The sequence below is a fragment of the Condylostylus longicornis genome, unplaced genomic scaffold, assembly GCF_029603195.1.
Source record: "Condylostylus longicornis isolate FDR11 unplaced genomic scaffold, ASM2960319v2 ptg000062l, whole genome shotgun sequence".
NCBI classification, from domain to species: domain Eukaryota; kingdom Metazoa; phylum Arthropoda; class Insecta; order Diptera; family Dolichopodidae; genus Condylostylus; species Condylostylus longicornis.
The window spans coordinates 344,929-366,345 of NW_026578030.1; the positions used below are offsets into that span (position 1 = coordinate 344,929).

At 28.8% G+C, this 21,417-nt stretch overlaps 1 protein-coding gene and 1 long non-coding RNA gene across 2 annotated transcripts in view; one reads left to right on the forward strand and one right to left on the reverse strand.

The window, feature by feature from the left end:
* The window catches only part of LOC129612164 (uncharacterized), a 99,328-nt gene extending 84,087 nt beyond the window's left edge, over window positions 1-15,241 (forward strand). The window contains exon 3 of the long non-coding RNA XR_008697211.1: window positions 14,971-15,241. This is a non-coding gene — a long non-coding RNA (uncharacterized LOC129612164). The remainder of the gene's footprint in view (window positions 1-14,970) is intronic.
* A 5,604-nt stretch (window positions 15,242-20,845) lies between these two features.
* Window positions 20,846-21,328, reverse strand: LOC129612168 (general transcription factor II-I repeat domain-containing protein 2-like). The gene has a single exon (XM_055525681.1). The coding sequence runs from the start codon at window positions 21,326-21,328 to the stop codon at window positions 20,846-20,848; it is 483 nt and encodes a 160-aa protein (XP_055381656.1).
* Between the last annotated feature and the right edge of the window lie 89 nt (window positions 21,329-21,417).

Consider the following 21,417-nt stretch of genomic DNA (forward strand, 5'->3'; position numbering starts at 1 on the left):
AATACACACTGGCTGTCTTCCTAGATATTGAAGGCGTTTTCAACAATGTCAGGTCGCGGTCGAGCATCGAGCGCTCTGTTGTGCGGGGGTGTGCTTTCTCCTCTTCTCTGGAACCTGGTAATCAATCGGTTACCAGTACTCCTGGAGGGGGAGGCCTTTAAGGTGGTCGCCTACGCGGATGACGCGGCAGTGGCTGTGTCTGGGAAGCACCTCCATGCACTAAATGGGCTGATGCGGAGGGCTCTTGGCCTAGTTTCGAACTGGGCGACCGACTATGGGCTATCTATTAACCCTCAAAAGATAGAGCTAGTCATTTTCAGTAGGAGATATAAGATTCCGACCGTGGCTCCTTCGAAGCTCTGCGGAATCGACCTATCCTTCAGCAGGGGGGCTAGATTCCTGGGGCTTGTTCTGGATTCAAAGTTGAACTGGAGACTTAACATCATGGAGAGAGTAAAGAAAGCAACTATTGCGCTTTACACGTGCAAGAGGGCCATCGGGAAGAGGTGGGGTCTGAAACCAAACATGGTTTATTGGCTCTACACCGCGGTGGTGAGACCGGTACTGATGTACGGAGTTCTGGTGTGAAGTACGAAGCCGGCGCTCGAGGAATTTTGGGGCATCGGTCCTGCCGAGGAAAAGCTGGCAGGACGCGGTCAGGGATGGCTCCGTCCATTTCTACATGGATGGATCCAAAGGTGGGTGGGGGTGTTTACTCCGAGCAATTGGGGGTTGAGCTCTCCTTCCGCCTGCCGGACCACTGCAGTGTCTTTCAGGCACAGTGAGCATGTGGTGTCCGTGGGCAGTGCTAGCATCTTCACGGACAGCCAGGTCGCAATAAGGGCGCTGGAGTCGGAGACCTCTACGTCCAGAACGGTCCTTGAATGTAGGTCGTCTCTTAATGAGATGGCGAGGCAGTTCGAGTTAAACTTGGTTTGAGTTCCCGGACATAGTGGTATCTCAGGAATTTGCAAGGCGGATGAGCTTGCGAGACATGGAACGGTGTACCCCTAGGTGTACTCTTCGGGGGCCGTGCAACCTAACCTAACCTAATAGGGGTGGCAAAATTGAAGATCGCGAACTGTATGCGGCCCTTTGAAGAATTTTTTTGGCCACCTCTGGTATAATGTATATATTTATACAAACCACAATTTTCATTATGCTGGTATCAACATAATGAACGAGTAATGTACAATTTCAAATTATCTTCATTGTGCAGCCAGCATAAATACAAACGTTGCATTTTAAACAATAGGTTGAAGAAATTGCTTATTTATAGCAATTAATTTTGACAAAAATCCACAAATTTCCCTTTTTCTTATATTCCTTATATAATTAGGTCGGAAATTTTCTTCATTTTTGAAATTATTTTCTATTTTAAAAATAAGTATAAACAAAATTATTATTGTAATAAAAAAATTATTATTGAAAGTGCATTAAAAAATCCCACTTGTTTATAAGCAAAAAACAATGCTTTTAATTTACGCAAACAAATCGCATAAAATATTATTATTACTTTTATTTTAAAAAAACATAATTTTCATAATATTGTTTGACAGAATATATTGAAAACTTTCTAAATATATGGACTTGTAAAATACATAATAATTATGTATACATAATAATAAATTTTATATTCAATAAAAAAAAAGAAAAAAATTTCTCTAAATATTTATTTTGTAATAAAAAAAAAGTCTGATGTGGTCAGCCCATAGCCGACCGCAAAGTATATTGTCTAGTTTAGTGAATGTATTCAGAAGATTATGCCTTTTAGACACTTCTTTCCAGTTTTAAGGACGTTAGCAAGCTTTTAGTTAACATACCTAGAAAAATGTAGGTTTGGTCCTTAGTCGAGTTTCACTTTGTGCTATGCAATTCACAAAAAAATTCACCAGTTAGTTGCGGTAACAATCAGAACTTAAACATTTAATTTAAAAAAATTCCATCAATTTGCTCCGTGGATATGGTAAAAAATGTAAAATTGGACCTACTTCGGTTTCCGAGCTCTGATCTTTATATCAAGAAAAATTTATAAGCCCATTATTAAAAATAATCCCATAAAAATAAACATCAATTTTTACAGAAATTAGTTGATTATTTCTCCTTATATGCAAAATATTGTAAAATTGGCCTGCAAAAAAGTTCAGTTCCAAAGGCCTGGCATATCCCAAAAGTTGAATCAATTCATTAAATATCCAAAATAAACTTACATATAAAATTTCATCAAAATCTGTTAAGTTGAACTTGAGTTACACGCGTCCACCCACAGACCGACTGCCAGATAGACAGACTGACCGACATCTTTCTAAAAAATAATTTATTCATGCTTTCCTACCGTGGAAAACTGCGTTCTCATACTAAAAACCCGACATTCGAAATTTGATACCATCACATTGCCGCTCTTATTCTATGCCATGCGTTCGGTAAAAATTGTACAAGTTTGATTCCATAAAAAACTTTTTATAAATTAATCGTTAATATTTTTCTTAAGAAAAAAATCAGCATATTATTGAAATTTATACCATCTGTATAATAGAATTATTGAGTATTCATCCATATAAAAACAACCTACACAAATTTTTGAAATTTATATTTTATTTATTCACATTATGTTTAATCAGTCACGTCATTTATATTATAAAAAAAAAAATTTATTATTATTATTATATGCTTGTGTACATAAAATCGAAATTTAAGAAAATAATAAATTGAAATATAATCGATATACACACATAATAATATGTTGAAGTTGACTTGCATGTATGGATTGTGAATGATGACAATATATGTATTTTCCATTTATTAGGAAAAATTTTCTTAGAACGTGTCAAAGTTAGATCATTATTATTGCTCATGTAATTTATGTTGTGGTATATTAAAACAGAAGTAAAATTTAATGCATTTACGAAAATAAACATAAATTATATTATTAAATTATTAGTATAAAATGTGACATAAATTATTGCGTAAAGTATAAGATTATACTATAATATTATGAGTGCAATTTAACCCTCTTATTCTGGGACAATCAAAATATAAAGAAATAACTGAATATTTCCAAGATTTTGTAAGAGGAACAAAGAGATGTGTTGTGACAGGAATTCTCATTATTATTATAGGTATAGATGTATGTTCCATAAAACTTGCTCACAAAAATTTGAAATCTAATAGTCTAAAATTAAAATCTGTGGTCTTAAATTTGAAAACCACAATTTGAATTTTTGCGATTTGAGGCTATGCTTGTCTTTACCTATTAGCTCTATATACATAGAAGTCGTGTGTAAATGAAGCGCTGATTTATAAAATAATTCTGTTATACTAGAGTAGAAACTGCATATCTATATTAAAAGTTCCCGCAACCATAATAAAATGGTAAATACAACATTAAATCACAATGTCGTGTGTTGTTATCGAATGGAATAACAATATCAACTGAAATTTTTTCTAACAGAAAAATTTAAACCTTCTGCATTTTACTCAAAGATCTTTTGATATTCTAGTTTTTGATTCAAAGGATAAACATTTGAAAGAATTTTTTTTTATATAAATTTTCGCATAGCAGCTTAATCTCATCTTAATATATGCAAGTATATCTATAAATATTAAATTTATATATAAAAATGTTAAAAGAGTATAAAATTTAAGTCAAATAAATTTATTCAACTCTGGGGAATCTTTAACAACAAAAAAAAACAGGTATATGCAAATTAAATGCAGAATTTAAAAAAAAAGTCGAAATATGTAAAATGGTTTGCAAAGAAGCACTTTTCCCTACAGCAATTATTTTTTCTAACGAAATAATCTACTAATTATTTATTACTCGTATAACGTGCAGTCTAAGAGAAACAACGCCCAAAGGTTTCAGATAACAATTAGTTTTGACAGGAATTTTGTCATTAGAACGTCAATCTAAGCTATCTCGAAGTAGAGGGAACCAGTTCCTGCCTTTCTGCGTTTGCGAAATTTAAAAGGAAATATTTTCGTTTTCAATACCATAAATAGTCAAAAAAAATTATTTTTAGAACTTTGAGGAGCCATCACTTTTAAAGTAGGGGGGTACTAAAAATCTATATAAGGGATGTAGAAATTTTGTAAACAGACACATGGACGGCTGAACGGACAATAAACATTTCTTTTTCCAATGTTTTTTTTTTGGAAAACTTTTAAAAAGAAAAGGTTGTTGTAAAAGATAAAAAGGGGATGTTCATATCATCTCCTGCATGTACGAAATGTTTGAATATATTTTTATTAATTAAAGTAAATATAAATAACATTTTAGTTCTCATATGTATTAAGTACTTGCAGAGTATCTGTACGATATTCAGTAATCTACACAAATTTAATATACAAATCCAAATAATATGTGTAAATGTGTTTAGCTCAAAATCTTAATAAAATTAAATTAAAAATAATAAAAAATAAATGAAATCTTTACTTAAAATGCAAATTAAATTATATTAAATGATTACGAGTTGATAAGATCCCAGAAATTAATTCTTAAGGACTTAGACTTTAACAATTTTTGTTATTCAGCTGAAGATTTTGTGCCCTTCCTCCAATTTCTTATCATACAAAAACCTTATCGTAAACTCTTCATCCACACTGTTCTTGGACTTATTGTATGTTAAGGTCTAAATTTGGATCACTCATATCGTATAGATGATTTTTGCAAGAAAATAACACTGTATGAGCAGGCAAGTATTAAATTGAAAATTTTAGTTCCGGCAAAATTTTAATTATCTGTCGAATCTATTCGAACTCATTCAATATAAACAAAAAATGTTAAACAAAAATCTCGCTCCAGTAAGGTATATAGAGTACTAATATTATAGAAAACAGCTTTGTGCAACGCATTTCTATTCTAAATATTCAAAATTCCGAGAAAAATTTTCTTTTATAAAAAAAATTCCTGATACCTTGATTAGAACTCATTGTTGCTAAAGAAAGAAATATATTATAAACGACAAGAATGTGATTTTTTTGATAAATAAAAAAACTAAAAAAAAAAAAAAAAGTATAAAATTCTATTAACGTAACGCTGCTTTCCTCTTTCTTTTTCTAAAATAACAAATGAGATAAAAATAAAATTTAAATTTATTCATTTCTATGGTTTTTTTTTCGGTTTTCTGAACTTGAAAACTCCCTGTAAAACAGATGCTGTATACATATATACATTTTCCACTTCAATATAATTTTCTTCTTCCCATGTTAAGCGACGGAGTTTATATTCAAACCGAAATATGTATATAATATGTTTGATGTACATAGGTACATAATGTGTATATGTAGAAATGAAATTGAAATAATTTTTGTCAGAGATTTTCCAAATGATTAATCAGAAGAATGGAATTTAAATCCCATGCGAGAGAATTATTATACACATTGATGTCATATATTTAATTTTAAATATAAAGTGAATAAATGTACATATATATTTTTAAAGTGACATAATTCGAATATTATATGTATGTAACTATACATAATATATGCATTTTAAGTAAATGTGTGTGGAATATTATACAAAGGCACATGCTTAAAAATATAATCATTTTATATATACATAAGCGCCATCATTTTCTAAAAATATTCGTATGGTTCCTTAAAGTCATAACATAATAAATTCTTTTGTTATTCAAATTTTATTCACAGATTTTGTGTCATCCGTCCTTCATCATCTCTTCTTTATTATAATTTGATATTATTGACACTTCTTTGTATTGATTGTCATGATCAAATTGTTTTACATATAACACACTCTTCAAAGAAAATAATGTGTCAAACATTATCTAAGTGTCATACACGAACGGAAAATTTAAAAGTAGCTTTTTATAATTTTGTTTTTGTTCGGATTAAGTGCGTATATATAATATGTACACATGTGTGTGGAAATATAATCAATCGGAAATAAGACGTTTTCTATTAAAATTTTTATTTAGAAGTTGTTTAATGCACAAGATTAATATACTAAATGATATTGTGTTATTGAATTCTATGGGGGAATTGTGTTTTTTGTTTTTTTTTTTTTTGGGGAAACCATCAAGTCATTAAAATTATATGTAAGAGAAGAGAAAATTAATATAAATATCAATTTTAATTAAAAAAATTAATCGAATGGGTTTAATTTTTTTAGATCTTGTTCTATGTTTTTGTAAAATTTGACGAATCAAACGTAAATTTTAAATATTTAATAATGACCAAAAGGAAATAAAATGTAAATTTTAAGTAGATGCAATGAAAAGTTGCCAGGAACATACATATGTATATATAAAAAAATTCTACTTTTATTATTCAGGACTAAAGAAACTTTATACTACATTTAAATGTACATTTTATTGGATGTAGCCATACAGTGATGGGCTCAGGAGTATACGGAGCGTAGCGGCACACACGTAAAAACGCGAGTCTGAATGCGTATTGCTTAGTGTTTCAAGCTGAAGTACATGCAATTGAGATATACCTGACACAATAGATATATGTCATAAAAATTGCATCATCTATGTGGTTTCAGACAGCAGGATAGTGTTATTAGCGCTCCAATTGGCTAAGAAGGTAAAGTTAGTTTCAACAATTAGTTGTTTCTTCCATCTTGCTTAAGGACGTTCTCCGCAGAACTGCTTAGAATGGATCAAAATCGGTTACGTGCTATTACTGGTTGCTTCAGTGGACATTGTCCTGTGAAATAGCACAAACTGGGAAAATCAGGCTCACTTTGGGCATAGATTTTGCTAGGACAGTAGATTTTATTCAGAATTACAATTTAACTGAAACTTTCATCTTACCATCGTGTCAGATGTCATAGCACTGCGACTATTGCAAGAATCAATTATAAATTTATTGCAAAAAAAAAAACATAAAGGAAACAAATTTGTAAAACATTTTAAGTAATTAACTTTTAAGGTTTTAATTCTCAAAAAATTGAATTTTTTTTGAAAAACATTGTAAAACATTTTGAAAGTTATTGAAGTGATAATTGAAACAAGGATAATAATTAAGAACGGAATAAAGAAAATTGAATTCGATATTTGATGTCAATTACAATAGAAAAATCTAATTAACTGAATGAATGATAAAATAATCGGATACTGTTTCTTTAGTCTCTTATTTTAACAATTTCCAAGGTACAAGTTTACAAAATTTTTATACCCGTACAAAAGTATGTTCGAAGGGTATACTAAATTTGCCTTAACGTTTGTAACGCCAAGAAATAACGGTCTTAGATATAGACTCAAGTGTATGTTTTTGATCAGCATCGAATTCTGAGTTGATTTAGCTTTGTCCGCTCGTCCGTCCCAACGATAACTCAAAAACTAATTGAGCTAAGTACACCAAATTTCACAAATGATTTATTGTAGTAAGTGCCAGAACCCTATTTAAATTGGACATGATCGGGGTACCAGTTCGGGTAGCTGCCGAAACTATAAAAGCTATGGTATTCAAATTTCACACAAGCAAATATATTAGTGGGGCCAATGTGTTTGATAAAAGTCGTTGAAATTGCTTGGCTCCTTCTGGTAGCAGTCGTACAACTTCAAAAGTTATTTGGCTATATCTTAGAAACTATAACAGCTGTAATATTGATATTTCACACAAGCGAATATATTAGTAGGGCCGGTATGCTTAATAAAATTCATGAAAATTTCTTGGCTCATTCTGGTAGCTGCCATACAACTTCAATAGTAGTTAGGCATACACAGTATTTTGAAAAACACATTGTACTAAAATTTTGCATAAATTTATATGGTAATACGGCAACTTAAAGTCATAGTCTATCTCATAGTCAGCTATGGCATATTTGTACGGGTATCACAGAGTTGACACGGTCAACTTTATTTTATCTCGTTTTATTCTAATTTACTTCGGAATTCTCTACCATTCTATTTCATTCAGTTATATATGAACTTATGTTGGACTATACTGTATTCTCATAGAACTCAAAACTCTTCTGTTGTATTTTATTTAAACAAAACACTTCAGTTGCCATTTCATCAATTTAAATATTAATTTTGTTAATTCAAATGTCATTATTTTATTCTCCCATAACATATGAACTCAATCCTGTTAAAAGTATTTGTATACTTTTGTTTAATTTTAAACATTAACCATTGAGAAATTATGAACAAAAGACTTTATTAAAGTTTTATGTATTTAATTTACACTAGAAAAATCCAGATGCACTTTATAATTTTATTATATTTTAATTATAATTTTCTGTTAAATTGTTAACGTTAAAAATAATCTACACTATAGTATAACAGATTATGATAATTATTTTTTCAATTTCTATTGTTATTTAACTTGAAATTTTATAAAATTTATTTGCTTAAAAGTTTTTCATTACACTCACCTCAAACATTAATTTATGTCACTTAATTACTGCAATCATCACATTGTAAATCAAAAAATATATAGTGCGAATGTATGTTCGTATATGTATAAGAACGAAAATTAAATAAAACAAAAATTGTAATTAAAATGTTTTTGGTTTTAATACTGTGAGTTGACCGTTCTTTATTTTTCCATCATCAACAAATAAAATTAACATATAAATTGAGTTGAGTATATGTTGAGAGGGACCTACTACATAATAATTCTCTTATAAAATAATTTTATACATTGAAAGTTAAACATGTTAGTTATAGTGTAGTATAGAAGTTAGTGAGTGTTTAATGACAAAGTTGTTTACATATAAAAGTTATAATTCAATTGAATTATACTCAATTTTGAAAGTGTGAATAGAAGCAGACTTTCTATGAACAAAATTATTTTTATGCTTGCTTTACAAATCAAAGCTACGACCTAAAACCATCTTAATAATACCCAAGAATTTAGACACCGGGAAAAAGCTACGCCTCAATCCACCAAGTGTTGACGAAACTATACTAGCTACCTTGCACTTCCTACTGTAAATAACCAGTTCCGTTTTCTGAGAGTTCCTAGTTAACCCGTATTCGGTGCCACAATTGTAAACGAGATTTAATGCTCTCTGAATTAGCCCATTTAAGGCCTGTCTGTGAATGCCTATCGGAGACAGCCACCAACAGGTCGTTGACGCAAGTAACCACCTTGTTGCCCTACGCTTCCAGGCGTCCAAAATTTGATTTACGACGAGATACCAAGAAAGATGGGATAGCAGACCTGCTTGAGAGCACCACTCATGGCAACAGGTCTTTTGGGCAGCTGTGAGAGCTTCTGCCGGCCTTAGGTATGACAACCACCTTAGCTATTTAATCACCTTTAAATTGCCAAAACTATAAAATTATTGTATCTACACTGATCACCTGAATTTTATGGCGTAAAACTTTATTATTTTAATAATTTATAAATAATTTTTTTCTCTAAATTATTTGCAACTTTCATTGTTAATATTAATAATAGAATTTACTTAAAATTTTCTTAAAAAATTTACTATAATTTTCATAAATTTAAAAAAAGAAAATTATAAATAAATTCCAATATAAAATCACGTTAATTGATAAGAGAAAAAATACGTGCACAAAACTTGGATGCACCGCAATTTACCGCACAAAATTTTATCCTTTCTTTAAGAAATTTTTTTCTCAAAAATATGCTTTAAACATGAACCTTATTAAATTACTAAAAAAAGAAGAAAATATCCAACTTCATATTTTTATAAGAGAACAAGAGTTAACAATGCCTTTTATAATTATTGTAGAAAAATTTTACCCTAGTTAAAGTTTAAAAAAAAAAATTTTTCAAAAGTTTTTTCTTCCTAAAAATTTTCTTAGCACATTTTTACCGACCGTATTGTGTAAACAATAGGTAGGTTATGTGATGGCAACAAATTTTGCATATCGAGTTTTCGGTGGGAACGTACTTCTCCATAGTAGGGAAGTGTAAATAAACTATTTTTAGCAACCTGTCGGTCTGTCGGTCTGTCGGTCTGTCGGTCTGTCGGTCTGTGTGTGCACGCGTGTATCTCAAGTTCGACTGAACCGATTTTGATGAAATTTTATATGTAAGTTTGTTTCCACCATGGCACGGATCGATCAACTTTTGGTATATATCAGGCCTCGGGAACTGCACTTTTTAGCGGGCCTGTTTTACATTTTTGAACATTTTGAAGAAAATATTCAACCGATTTACTTGAAATTTTATATATAAGCTCAGCTCGACCGTCCGCAAAAATTCGTATATTTTGGAAGAAATCAGGCATCGGCAACTAGACGTTTACTACGGGCCAAATATACATTTTTGTGTATATAAAGAGAAATAATCAACCGATTTCATTGAAATTTAATATATGAACTCCTCGTATTAAAACAATGAACGTATAAATTTTTTGGAAAGATCAGGGCTTGAAAACGGATTTGCGGGCCGATTTTACATTTTTCACCATTTTGAAGAAAGTATTCAACCGATTTACTTGAAATTTCATATATAAGCTTTGCTCGATCATACGCAAAAATTCCTAACTTTTGGAAGAAAGCAGGCATCAGCAACTGGGCGTTTACTACGGGCCAAATATACATTTTTGTGAATATAAAGAGAAATAATCAACCGATTTCATCGAAATTTAATATATGAATTCCTCATATTAAAGCAATGAACTATAACTTTTTTGGAAAGATCAGGGCTCGAGAACTGATTTGCGGGCCGATTTTACATTTTTCACCATATCCACAGAACAAATTGATGGAATTTCTTGAAATTTGATATTTGAGTTCTGGTTGTTACCGAAACTAACTGGCGAGCATTTCAGGGAATTCGGGTAGCACAAAGCGAAACTCTACTAAGAGCCAAATTTACATTTTTCTAAGTATGTTAACTATAAGCTGACTAATCTCCTAAAAATTGGAAAGAAGTATTTAACAGACATTTTTGTAATATTCTGTAACACTTTCACTTAACTAGACAATAAACAATGCGGTCGGTTATGTGCTGACCACATCAGATTTTTTTTTTTTTTTAATTTATAAAACATACGAGTACTGGAAAAGTTAATAAACAACAAATATAAGTTTATGAAGGATTAAATAAAAAAAAAAAAGTTTATTAAAAAAATAGGAGGAAAACAAAGAGAACAGAACACTACAAAAGAAAAAATTTTTAACGTAAATACCGTAAAGAATCAAATGGTAACGTACTTATAAGTATAAAACGGCGGAAAATTTTTCTTTTTAAAAAAAAAAAGGAAAAAATTTTTTAAATAGAAAATAGTTTTTTCCTTATTTTTTTCATTATTTTTATTATTGAGGAAAAGTTCGAACAAAACCTAAATAAAATGAAAACTTTAATTTTTTGTTTGTTCGTTTTGTTAATTTTTACTTGTACTTTATTATTTTTGTTTTCGCGCTTTTCACACCCATTAAAGAATACAAAATGTTTATACAGACTTAATATGTAAAAACGCTGTATGCATATGAAGAAGAAATTAAAAATTGTCGAATTATTAACATTCGAAACATAAATTGTCGAATTATTAATGGTTTAATGTTGCGAATATAGTGTGCTTTCATTACTTAAATTGCAACTCTTGGAAATATTTTTAATTTGAACCAAAATATATTCAGAATGCAGATTTATGTGTTAGCAGGGATTAAGACAAATTACTGCAGCCGTCCATACATATAAATGCTTATCACTATATATGGGGAGCTGAAATGTAAGATGGCCTAACTCTTACTCCCAAAATTTTTGCCCCAATATGTGGGTTAGGACACTTTTCCACTAGTAAAAATTAAATTTTGCGTTTAGGCCAAAAAATATCGAAATGTAGGAAATATTTGCCCTTTTTTGTCAATGAAATTCAATTTGGAACCTAATTTTACATACATTTCTAACAAAAAGGCCAAAATTTGGGAAGTGAGGATTATGTCATTTTGCTTCTGAGCCTCTCATCTCACGTAATTGTAGATTCTCCGAAGCGCAACCCTCCACCTGTTACACCTATCACAATGGTGCCATATCATATTATATATTTTCTCAAGTGAAATAATTGTCTCCTGAACAATACTTCATGAAAGGAAAGATATTTGCAATTTTTATATACAAATAAATAATTGGAAAATTTTAAATATTTTTATTAGAAACTTTTGAAATATTGAAGCAAAATTGAATTTTTAGTTCAAAACTCTTAGGGCAATATGAAAAATTGTTCTACCCAAAGTTAAATTTATACAAGCGATCAAATAGACTTCGACTTAAAATAACCGATCAGAAAATTTTTAAAAATCCAAAAATTGATATTCAGACATTGGCCAATGGAAAATTTTTAAACACACAGTAAATTTAAGTAAACTTAAAAGAAATGTTCCCGGGTATAACTTCAGGAATTCTTTAAATCTAAAGTCTTTAAATTTTACGTGCCTAGCATTTAAGTTTTTTATTTTGAATTTATTGAAATGGGAGAAGATTAAGAAGAAATCATGCAGTAATAAAATGCAAAATCAATATTTAATGTTCTATTTAATTCAAATAGACACACAAAACAAATAGGGTAAGGAGTAATTAAATAAAGTTGGGTCAAACCAATGGTTTGTATTGTAGCACTTTTCCCTTCAACAAGTGAAAATTCTGCTTTTAAATACAGTCTATGTATAGCTATCACACTATTAAAATTATTTTCATTCATATACAAAACTATTTCTAGGATTGCATATATTTAGGATGACGCATATATGCAGTCTTTGAAATAAAGCAAAAATTAATATAAAAAGGGGTTAACATAATGCTCGATTTTAAGGGTTAATTGTGTGAGTTAAGAAAAATAATTATATTTTTTAATTTCATGGAATTTACCGTTAGCTTTTTGCGTTTATAAAAATTTGGAAAAGCTTACGGTTTCGGAAATATAAGGTGTCAAAAATTCAAATTTTACGAATTTCAAGAGGTGATAACTTGAGAGGGGGTGGAGATGGAAAAAAATTTTCTTCTAACAAAATGAACTATTTATTAATATCTAAAAGCTCCTAAAATTTCAAGCTTCTACAGTCTGGGGTCTAGAAGAAAAACGACATCAAAAATTTGGAAAAAAAGGACTTTAAATAACGGTAAATTTGAACGGCCATTTTGTTTTTCTAAAGTTTAACTATAGTATACCGCGGTAGGTGAAGCAACGCACTGCCTTTCTGCGTTTGCAAAATTTCAAAAATGCTTATGGTTTCATTGCAACAAATAGTTAAAATAGGCCGTTTTTAGTGCTTTGGGGGGGTATAACTTCTAGAGGGGGGGAGATAGGTAAAAATTTTGTTCTACGAAAATAAGTTTCTAGTAAATATCTATGTACGTATTAAATTTCAGCTTTCTATCTTTAAGAATGTAGAAGTTTTGTAAACAGACAGACGGACGGACGGACGGACGGACGGACGGACGGACGGACGGACGGACGGACGGACGGACGGACAGAGTGAAACTAATAAGCACTTTTTTCAAAAAATTTTTTGGAAAAGTGCTAAAAAGAATAAAAATTTTTATATAGTTTCTTCTCTTATACCCTCCTTATATTTATTGGAAAAATTAATTTATCCAATTTAGTTAACAAGAAGTTATGACTCTTAGTTAACCTCATTTCCTATAATATTATTTTATATTATAAAAAAAAAGAAGAAACAATATTGTTCAAATTTTGGTTCTTGTGGTTAAAACTTTCTTGATAGCTCCGTGGTAAATAATAAATTTTATAACAAAGATTTATAGAAAAATTTTTGACTTAAGAATAAAATTTAGCAAGACAAAGTAGATTATATTATTAAAAAATTTTCCAAAAAAGGATTCAAATTATTTTTTATAAGTAAAAGTTACCATTTTACTTTTTTTTACGCGGTCTCATATTGACATCGCCAAAGAATAATAACACTAGCATACAATATTTCTACACTTGTCAGTTGTCACTCCTTTTATATATGGCGCGATTTTAATCTACACTCATGTTATCTAGTTTCATTAAAATAATAGGAACAGTTTTTTTACTTCTTTTTTCATTTTGCATATAAGAGCAATGCATCTGCAACTTTAAGATTGGAATTTTAAAATAAAAGTTTTAATGAAAATTTTAACGAAATATTTTTAATGAAAATTCTATCGTATATATACACTGGTATGTATTGTGAACTATGTATAGTATCTAGGTAAATAATAGCTGTGTATTAAATATCATAAAGTTTGGTGAAAATATGAGTTGTAAAATTTTGAAAAACTTTTTCAATAACCTTGTGAAAAATTTACGATAAAATTTCATGAGTGTGCAAAAATTAATTTTTTTTTTTTGAACCAGAAGTGTTAGAATAATAATACTTAACTAAGTTAAACGAAATTTGAAGTAGATTCCACCATAATTTTAAAAAAATAATTTTTAAATGATTGCAGAAAATTTTGGATGAGTTTTAAAAATTTTGTTAAAATTCTTGTTAGCATAAAAATATTTTATCTAAACAAAAATTTTTGTGTTGACGCAAGAAATTACAATTCTATGTTAAGTTGTAGATTATAGATTGTAAGCCCGGGGTAATAGTGCACCGTGATCAAGTCAAGGATTTATTGTGCGTCAACATACTCTCCCAGAAAGTGTATTGAAGTCTCCCTATCTTCCTCACAGAACCTGCAAGTATCTTCACCTTCCAGGCCCAGCCTACTGAGGTTTGCCCTTAATCTACAGTGATCCGACAAGATACCCCAGTGACCATTCTCGTCAGTTTCTTGCCCAGATTTGTGTTAAATTAAAAATAAACTAACTTTCCATAGACAAGGTCTAGAAACATCAATCCCTAATAAAGTTTGCGGTTCTTGAAATCAAATTTAAAAATTTATTTTCCTCCTCCCAGGTCCTTGGTAAGAATAATATTGCGTTTTTCAAAAAGTCAAAATAAATTCCAGTTATTTTTCAATATAAACTTTTGCTGAATTTAAATTCAATGGCAGGCTGACCCTCATTTGCATGTTCTTGCCTAAATTAAAGATAAATTTAAAAAAAGCGACAAATAAACTAATTAATATTTTTGTTTTCTCTTTCAGGTTCCAGTATTCCTGAAAAACTTTCTTAGTTTCATAATACAGGTATTTTTCACTTAAATTTTATCATGTAATTTAAAAAATATTTCGTAAATAAAAAAAAAATTAATAGAACCAAATTTGACCTAATTGGTTTCAAAGTTTAGTTATTTGGTATAAATTTCAAAGCTTCACACTCCTAACTTTTATGATATTTTAATGAAATCGAATAAAATTTATAATCACTTTTTGATAGCTAAAACTTGACTATATCAAAAATCGGTTCAACGCTACCCCAAATATCGGTTCAATACTATAAATTTGTAGCTTATATTGACCTAGAGACAGAAATTTTTTAAATATTTTTGTCATTTTACGATAAATATGCATAGATACGATTTTAATGAGTATGAAGAGAACACTCGCTATGAGATACAACTACATTGCATTCTCTTATAACTTTTATGATATAGGTACTGCACGAAATTGTGTTATACTGATACTGTATCTTCTTATATAATATCTAACACTTTTATATTAAAGATCATATTTTTTTAAAGCTTTTGTTACATGTTGCACATCCTTTTACTGCATACAGTATGAAATCAAAAATTGTTTGAAAATCTGATTTATTATTAAGGATATCAGTCTACGTGATTTAGTTTAATGTGCACGTATAATACACATAAAATACGATATGCATGTTTGTACGTATACAGTGGAGCTTCAATAAAAAAAAATATTTTTTCGTCTTTATTTTCGTTTTTTTTGTAAAATATCTGAGTTTTCCAATTTTATATATGCATGTATATTATAAAAAGGTTGTTTATTACGCTCCAATATTTTTTTTTTGTATTATATAGTACAGGACTCGGTAACCTAAAATCTAATGACTTATTTCAATTCTCTTAATAAATACAAATTTTAATATTTTTTTCTCTAATTTAAAAAAGCTTTTTCCAACTTAGGGAGCAATGCTAATCAATAACCGAATCACGACAATAATTTTACCAATACCTCGTTAGAGCCAATTAACTATAGTCGAACAAGATTTAATTCTAAATTGCAGTTACTTAATACGAATCTTTGCTGTACTAAATTCTTCGATATATCGTAATGAAACATGGGAGTTTTGATCGAATCCGACTCTACTTTGTAATTTCTGGAATATCTATGTTCTAAAAACTGTCCTTAAAAAAAAAATACTTTTAAACTACAAATAACTTATGTCTCGCAATTTCGTGTAGTGTCCATCATATGAAAAAATGTATATTGATATCTTAATATATTTAATTGTCATATAGTAAACACGTTTTAATAAATGTATTCAACTACATTTTATTGAGAACCATTAAGCCACATTGAGCGATTCTGAGTATTTCTTTTTTGTATAATTACGATTCCAGTTCTGTTAAACAGTTTTCGAGAAGCAACTATTATTTTTAAAATTAAGAGACATAATTTATTTTGAAAACTGCTTTTAAATCGTAATATTTCCATGTAATATAAAAGAAACGTTGCCGATCTCTGATATAGTACCAGAAACATATAAGTTAAGTTTAGGCTTTAAGAAATTCTCTATTTTAATACTCACACAATATTTTCTATAAGCATATACAATATTATTATAAAATTTGAGTTATATTCCATTTAAAATTTCTTTAACTAAGTAAAAAAAAAATAGTTCCTTATACTTGCCGCATTTATATGTATGTATATAATTACGATATATCCGAGTACTAATGGAAGTTACTTTGCACCATTCTTTTCATAAAATTTATTACTTTAACGTTACGTTATTATTATATTCCTATTGAATTTTAAATAAAAATAAATAAGAAAAATTTACTGCAATTGCACCACTTACATTACAATATTATTCTTATATTTTAACTAAAAATGCAGCTGAGCACGATTTCTAATACTAATTAGAATCGATTTTTTTTTTTATGTTATGCGATTACTTTACATATACACACATGCATTTTAAATTTAATGATTCCCATTTTGTATTTATTTATTTTTGTAACAAAAAAAAAAAGGATTAATTTTTTAATTTAAAAGAAATTTTTCCATCTATTTAATACTTGGGCTAAATTATCTCTCTATATACTTTCAAATTTAAAATTTAACATAATTACGTATATGTACGTGTGTACGATAAGTAATTTGTATGTGGTTATTGTAATTTTCTGTACAAAATTTCAAAAATTTTGTTTTAAAATTTTACATGAACATTTCGTGTAAACATTTAATAAGCATGTAATGCATAAATAGTAGAAATAACAAAGTGAAGTTTGATTTAAGCATTAGTCATTATCCTTAAGAAAAATTTTTTTGATCAAAGTAGTTAAAAATGTGAATTCAATATTGAAGCCCTATAAATTGAAGAGCTTGAATACTTATCTGAGCCATTTAATTGTATAGTAAGATGAAAACTCGCATTATGTGATTAAAATTAATTATTGAATTTTGTTTTCGATTGTCCTGTCATTATTTTTCTTAATATTTGTTAACTTTTGAAAGAATGCTAATAAGTCATATGCCAACAGTAAAATATCACCTGCACCAGCTGGAAAAATCAGGTTACATGTCTTCAGGAGCAGATTCTTTAAGGGACAGATACGATACTACTATACACATCCTTGCAAGGGCCCGATACTATCTACGCAACTTCGCAATTGTTTTGGACAGGGTCTTCTCGGCTTACTATACCGTAAAGGAGCTACAAAAAGCCACGAATAGTCACATTGCTATCTACACAGCTTCACATTATTTTTGAGCAGGGTTTCCTTGGCTTACTATACCGTGAAAGAGCTACAGGAAGGCACGAATAGTCACGTTGGCCAAGAAGGTATTGCTCTTTTACCCCTATTAGATTCCTTTAAAAATCAGCAATCTGCAACTTACTGTTTGCTTTTCACTCTACATCAATATTAAAATAAGTATAATATTGATTTCAAAAGCCAGAGGTTAAATTTTTTCTTGGCATAGAGGCTAAAAAATATTCATTTTATATTTCATTTTTATTTCAAATTGCTGCGATGAGCTCAAAATCACTTATTTTTGAGAATGTCATCAAATTGAATCTTCACCATACTATTATTATTTTTTAAGGATAACATTCAATATTTCTGATAATATCAGTCTCTATAACATACTAGAACTAAAGGAATGTATACCTACACATACAAACACTTAGTTTGAACTATTTAAAGAAACAAGAAAACATTTTATAGTTAAAACTAAATTTAAAATTCTTAATAATTTTTTTAAACTAATAATGAACCTGTCAAAAATTATATTTCACCTACAGTTTACACATTATTTCACTTGACTTGACATTTCAATATTTCACAGCATGAACAAAATCATATACAAAAAAAAAATTTTATTTGAATTTTTGCAATCAAAACTTGTGTGAAATCTTTTTATTATTTTGTATAACTTCAACATAAGTATGCATGTGCTGTATACAATTTGTTATACATATCTGAAGTGTATATTAGTACCTACCTACCACACAATATAAAAAGAAAATTTAAAATGCATGGCTACGAAATTCTAAACTTTCTTTAATTCCAAAAATTAATTTTTTATATAATATGTATGTTTGTATATGTCTATGACAAGTGTTCATCAAAAATTTCGGTTTAGTATATATATGTATAAAATGTTTTAAAAATAAATTTTTAATTGCTTCATATTTTCCGGTCAGTGTTGACGTTTATCGTAAAAAAAAATAACTTAGTTGAATGAATTTTATTAATTTCATTACCAATTCCCATTCGTTTATAAAGGAAGTCATTTTAAAGCCTACGTCCATTATGTTGTTTTTTGAGTGAGATTAAAGGGAGTCATTATGGCGAATACGCATTTTTCACCAAAGCTGAGAGCAAAAATATACAAAATTCAGTAACTTTATTTTTGACAATAATGGCAATTTTAATATTTTTAATTTTTAAATATTTCACATGGATTGGAAAATGGAGTGGAATTTGAGTGGTGACCACTTGCAAAATTGAAAATATGGGGGTAAATTATAGAATAGCAGTTGCTTCTTTACTAATTTCCAAAAATATTTTCAATATTCCCAGAGAACATCTTAATTTTTTCTATTATTATGCACCCACAAATATTTTAAATTTTTTTGACGGAGCATTTTTACTACCACAATATTTTCAACAATCACACAATTTTATAAAACATGATTAATCAAAATTATATTTTTAGTTCCTTTTTAAATTTTCTCCAAAAAAAAAAAAAAAAACAACTATATTATTTGAATGACATATGATCTAATTCATCTAAACATCTGCCTAATTTACACACACTCCTACGTACATAATATTATGTACTCATTCAAATACTATAAATGTTATATATATAGATATATTTGTTATACGTTTGAGTGAAAATCCAAGAAGAATATACATATGTATATGTAGGAAAATTTGTTTACATATTGTCAAATTTAGCCCAAGGTTGAATAATATTTGTTTTAATTTTGTGCGATAATTATTCATTGGATGAATTGTTTTCCTTTCAATATTTTCCAATTTATATATTATGTACATATATAAATTTATAGTATAATATTATGATATAAAGATATTATATAAATAGTATTTTCAATTAATTATATGTATATGTGGATAATATATACCAACAATAAAAAATAAAATCTATAAGATTTAGCATAATAAATTTTTTTTTAAAAAATAAACATTAGAATATTGACTTTAGAAATTAAAACAACATTTGAAAATAAAAGCAATATATAGAGTAGGTCCATACAGATAAGTTGTCTTATATTATGTACCTATAGTCATATTTATTGTATGTATATTTATTTAAGAAATTCCCACATACACATACATGTATACAAATATTATGATATTATTGTATAAAATGAATTTGTTATTCTAATTTAAAATTTTATTTTTGGATTAAATTTTCAGATTACAATGTTAAAGGTCAAATTATAATGTTGTTCTGAATATACTCGTATGCTATAAATTTAAATTGAATAAAAAAATTTTCTTATGTACAATTTAAATGGAAAATTTATCAAAAAATTATTTTTATTTTATGCTACTGTCTTGTTTCACAATATGATTTACTTAATATGATAAATTTTATATTAATGGAATAGAATTTTGTTTTAAAAATTAATTATTTAATTGAAAATTTTAAGAAAATTTGGCGAAATTTCAACACATCTAAGTTTATCAATAATCGGCTTCGTTTTAACACTATGTTTAATATCGAGATCCTTGTGGCACACCAATGTTTATAAAAAATTCAGCGCTTGTCGTGTTATTGATTCACACACTGTGCATTCTATTCGATAAATAATTTCAAAAAAAATTTGTTTGCTGTACCTTTAATTCCGAAATCTTCAAGAAAGTCTAGAAGATGACCATAATCAATTACATCAAATGGGTTACTTTAATCAATAAAACCAGCCGCAACGTATAATAACCTTCATATAAAGCATCATGAACATAATCCAGCGTTAACGAAACTGCAAAATGTTGGTTTCAATTGTAAATCTTGAAACCGGTAGGGGAATTGACATTTTGCTACCAGGATGTTATGTTGAAAGTCACTGTGCAAATGAAAAATACGAGAAGTTTTCATTATTCGCTCTTTTTGAAAACCTTAACCCAGGGATGGGGAACCTTTTCTCTATATAAGGCCAAATTTTAGTCAATGCAAAGTCAATCAGGCCGCAAAGTTTAAAAAAAGTCCAAAGGTTATAAATTTTTGCTTTGTGTAGGTTGATGAAAACAAAATTATGTCAGAATATAAAAAATAACATAAAACAGTTTATTTCATAAATAAAAATAGATAAGTAAGTATGTACATTATTAATAAAATAATATGGTTCATTATTTCAATGACTTTTCTGTGATTGTTTGTTGCTCGATAACAATTTTATATTTGGTTCCAGCCTCGTTGTCTTCAATCTTAGTTGGTCTTCCAAATGAGCGTTAGTTAATTGGGATCTCAAGCAGTATTTAATTTGTGTCATATGTGAAAATGTTGATTCACAGCAATAAGTTGTGCCGAAACAGGAGAGGATACGACGAGCATGTTCACGAAGTTTTGGGTAATCAACGGCATTCTTCCATATTTCAATTGGATTCTTCTTATCGTTGAAGAGAGATTTAAATATTTGATCTTCTGATAATTCGATTAATTCCATTTGCAAATAATCAGGTGCCTTCAAAACATCTAACAAGTGTGGTTGAAATACCAGCTGCAGTGTGGTGTCATGTTGTTCAAAATCTTTAAATCTATCGTTATATTCTTCAATCAAGCAGTCTAAAACACCTTTGCATTCTTTAATATCGCAATTTCGTAAAATGTTAGTCATATCCTCTTCGTCGCATATCTTATTAAAATTATTGAAAAAGTTTACTAGCGTGGCATACAATTATTCTGAAAGAAGCCCGGACATAGGAT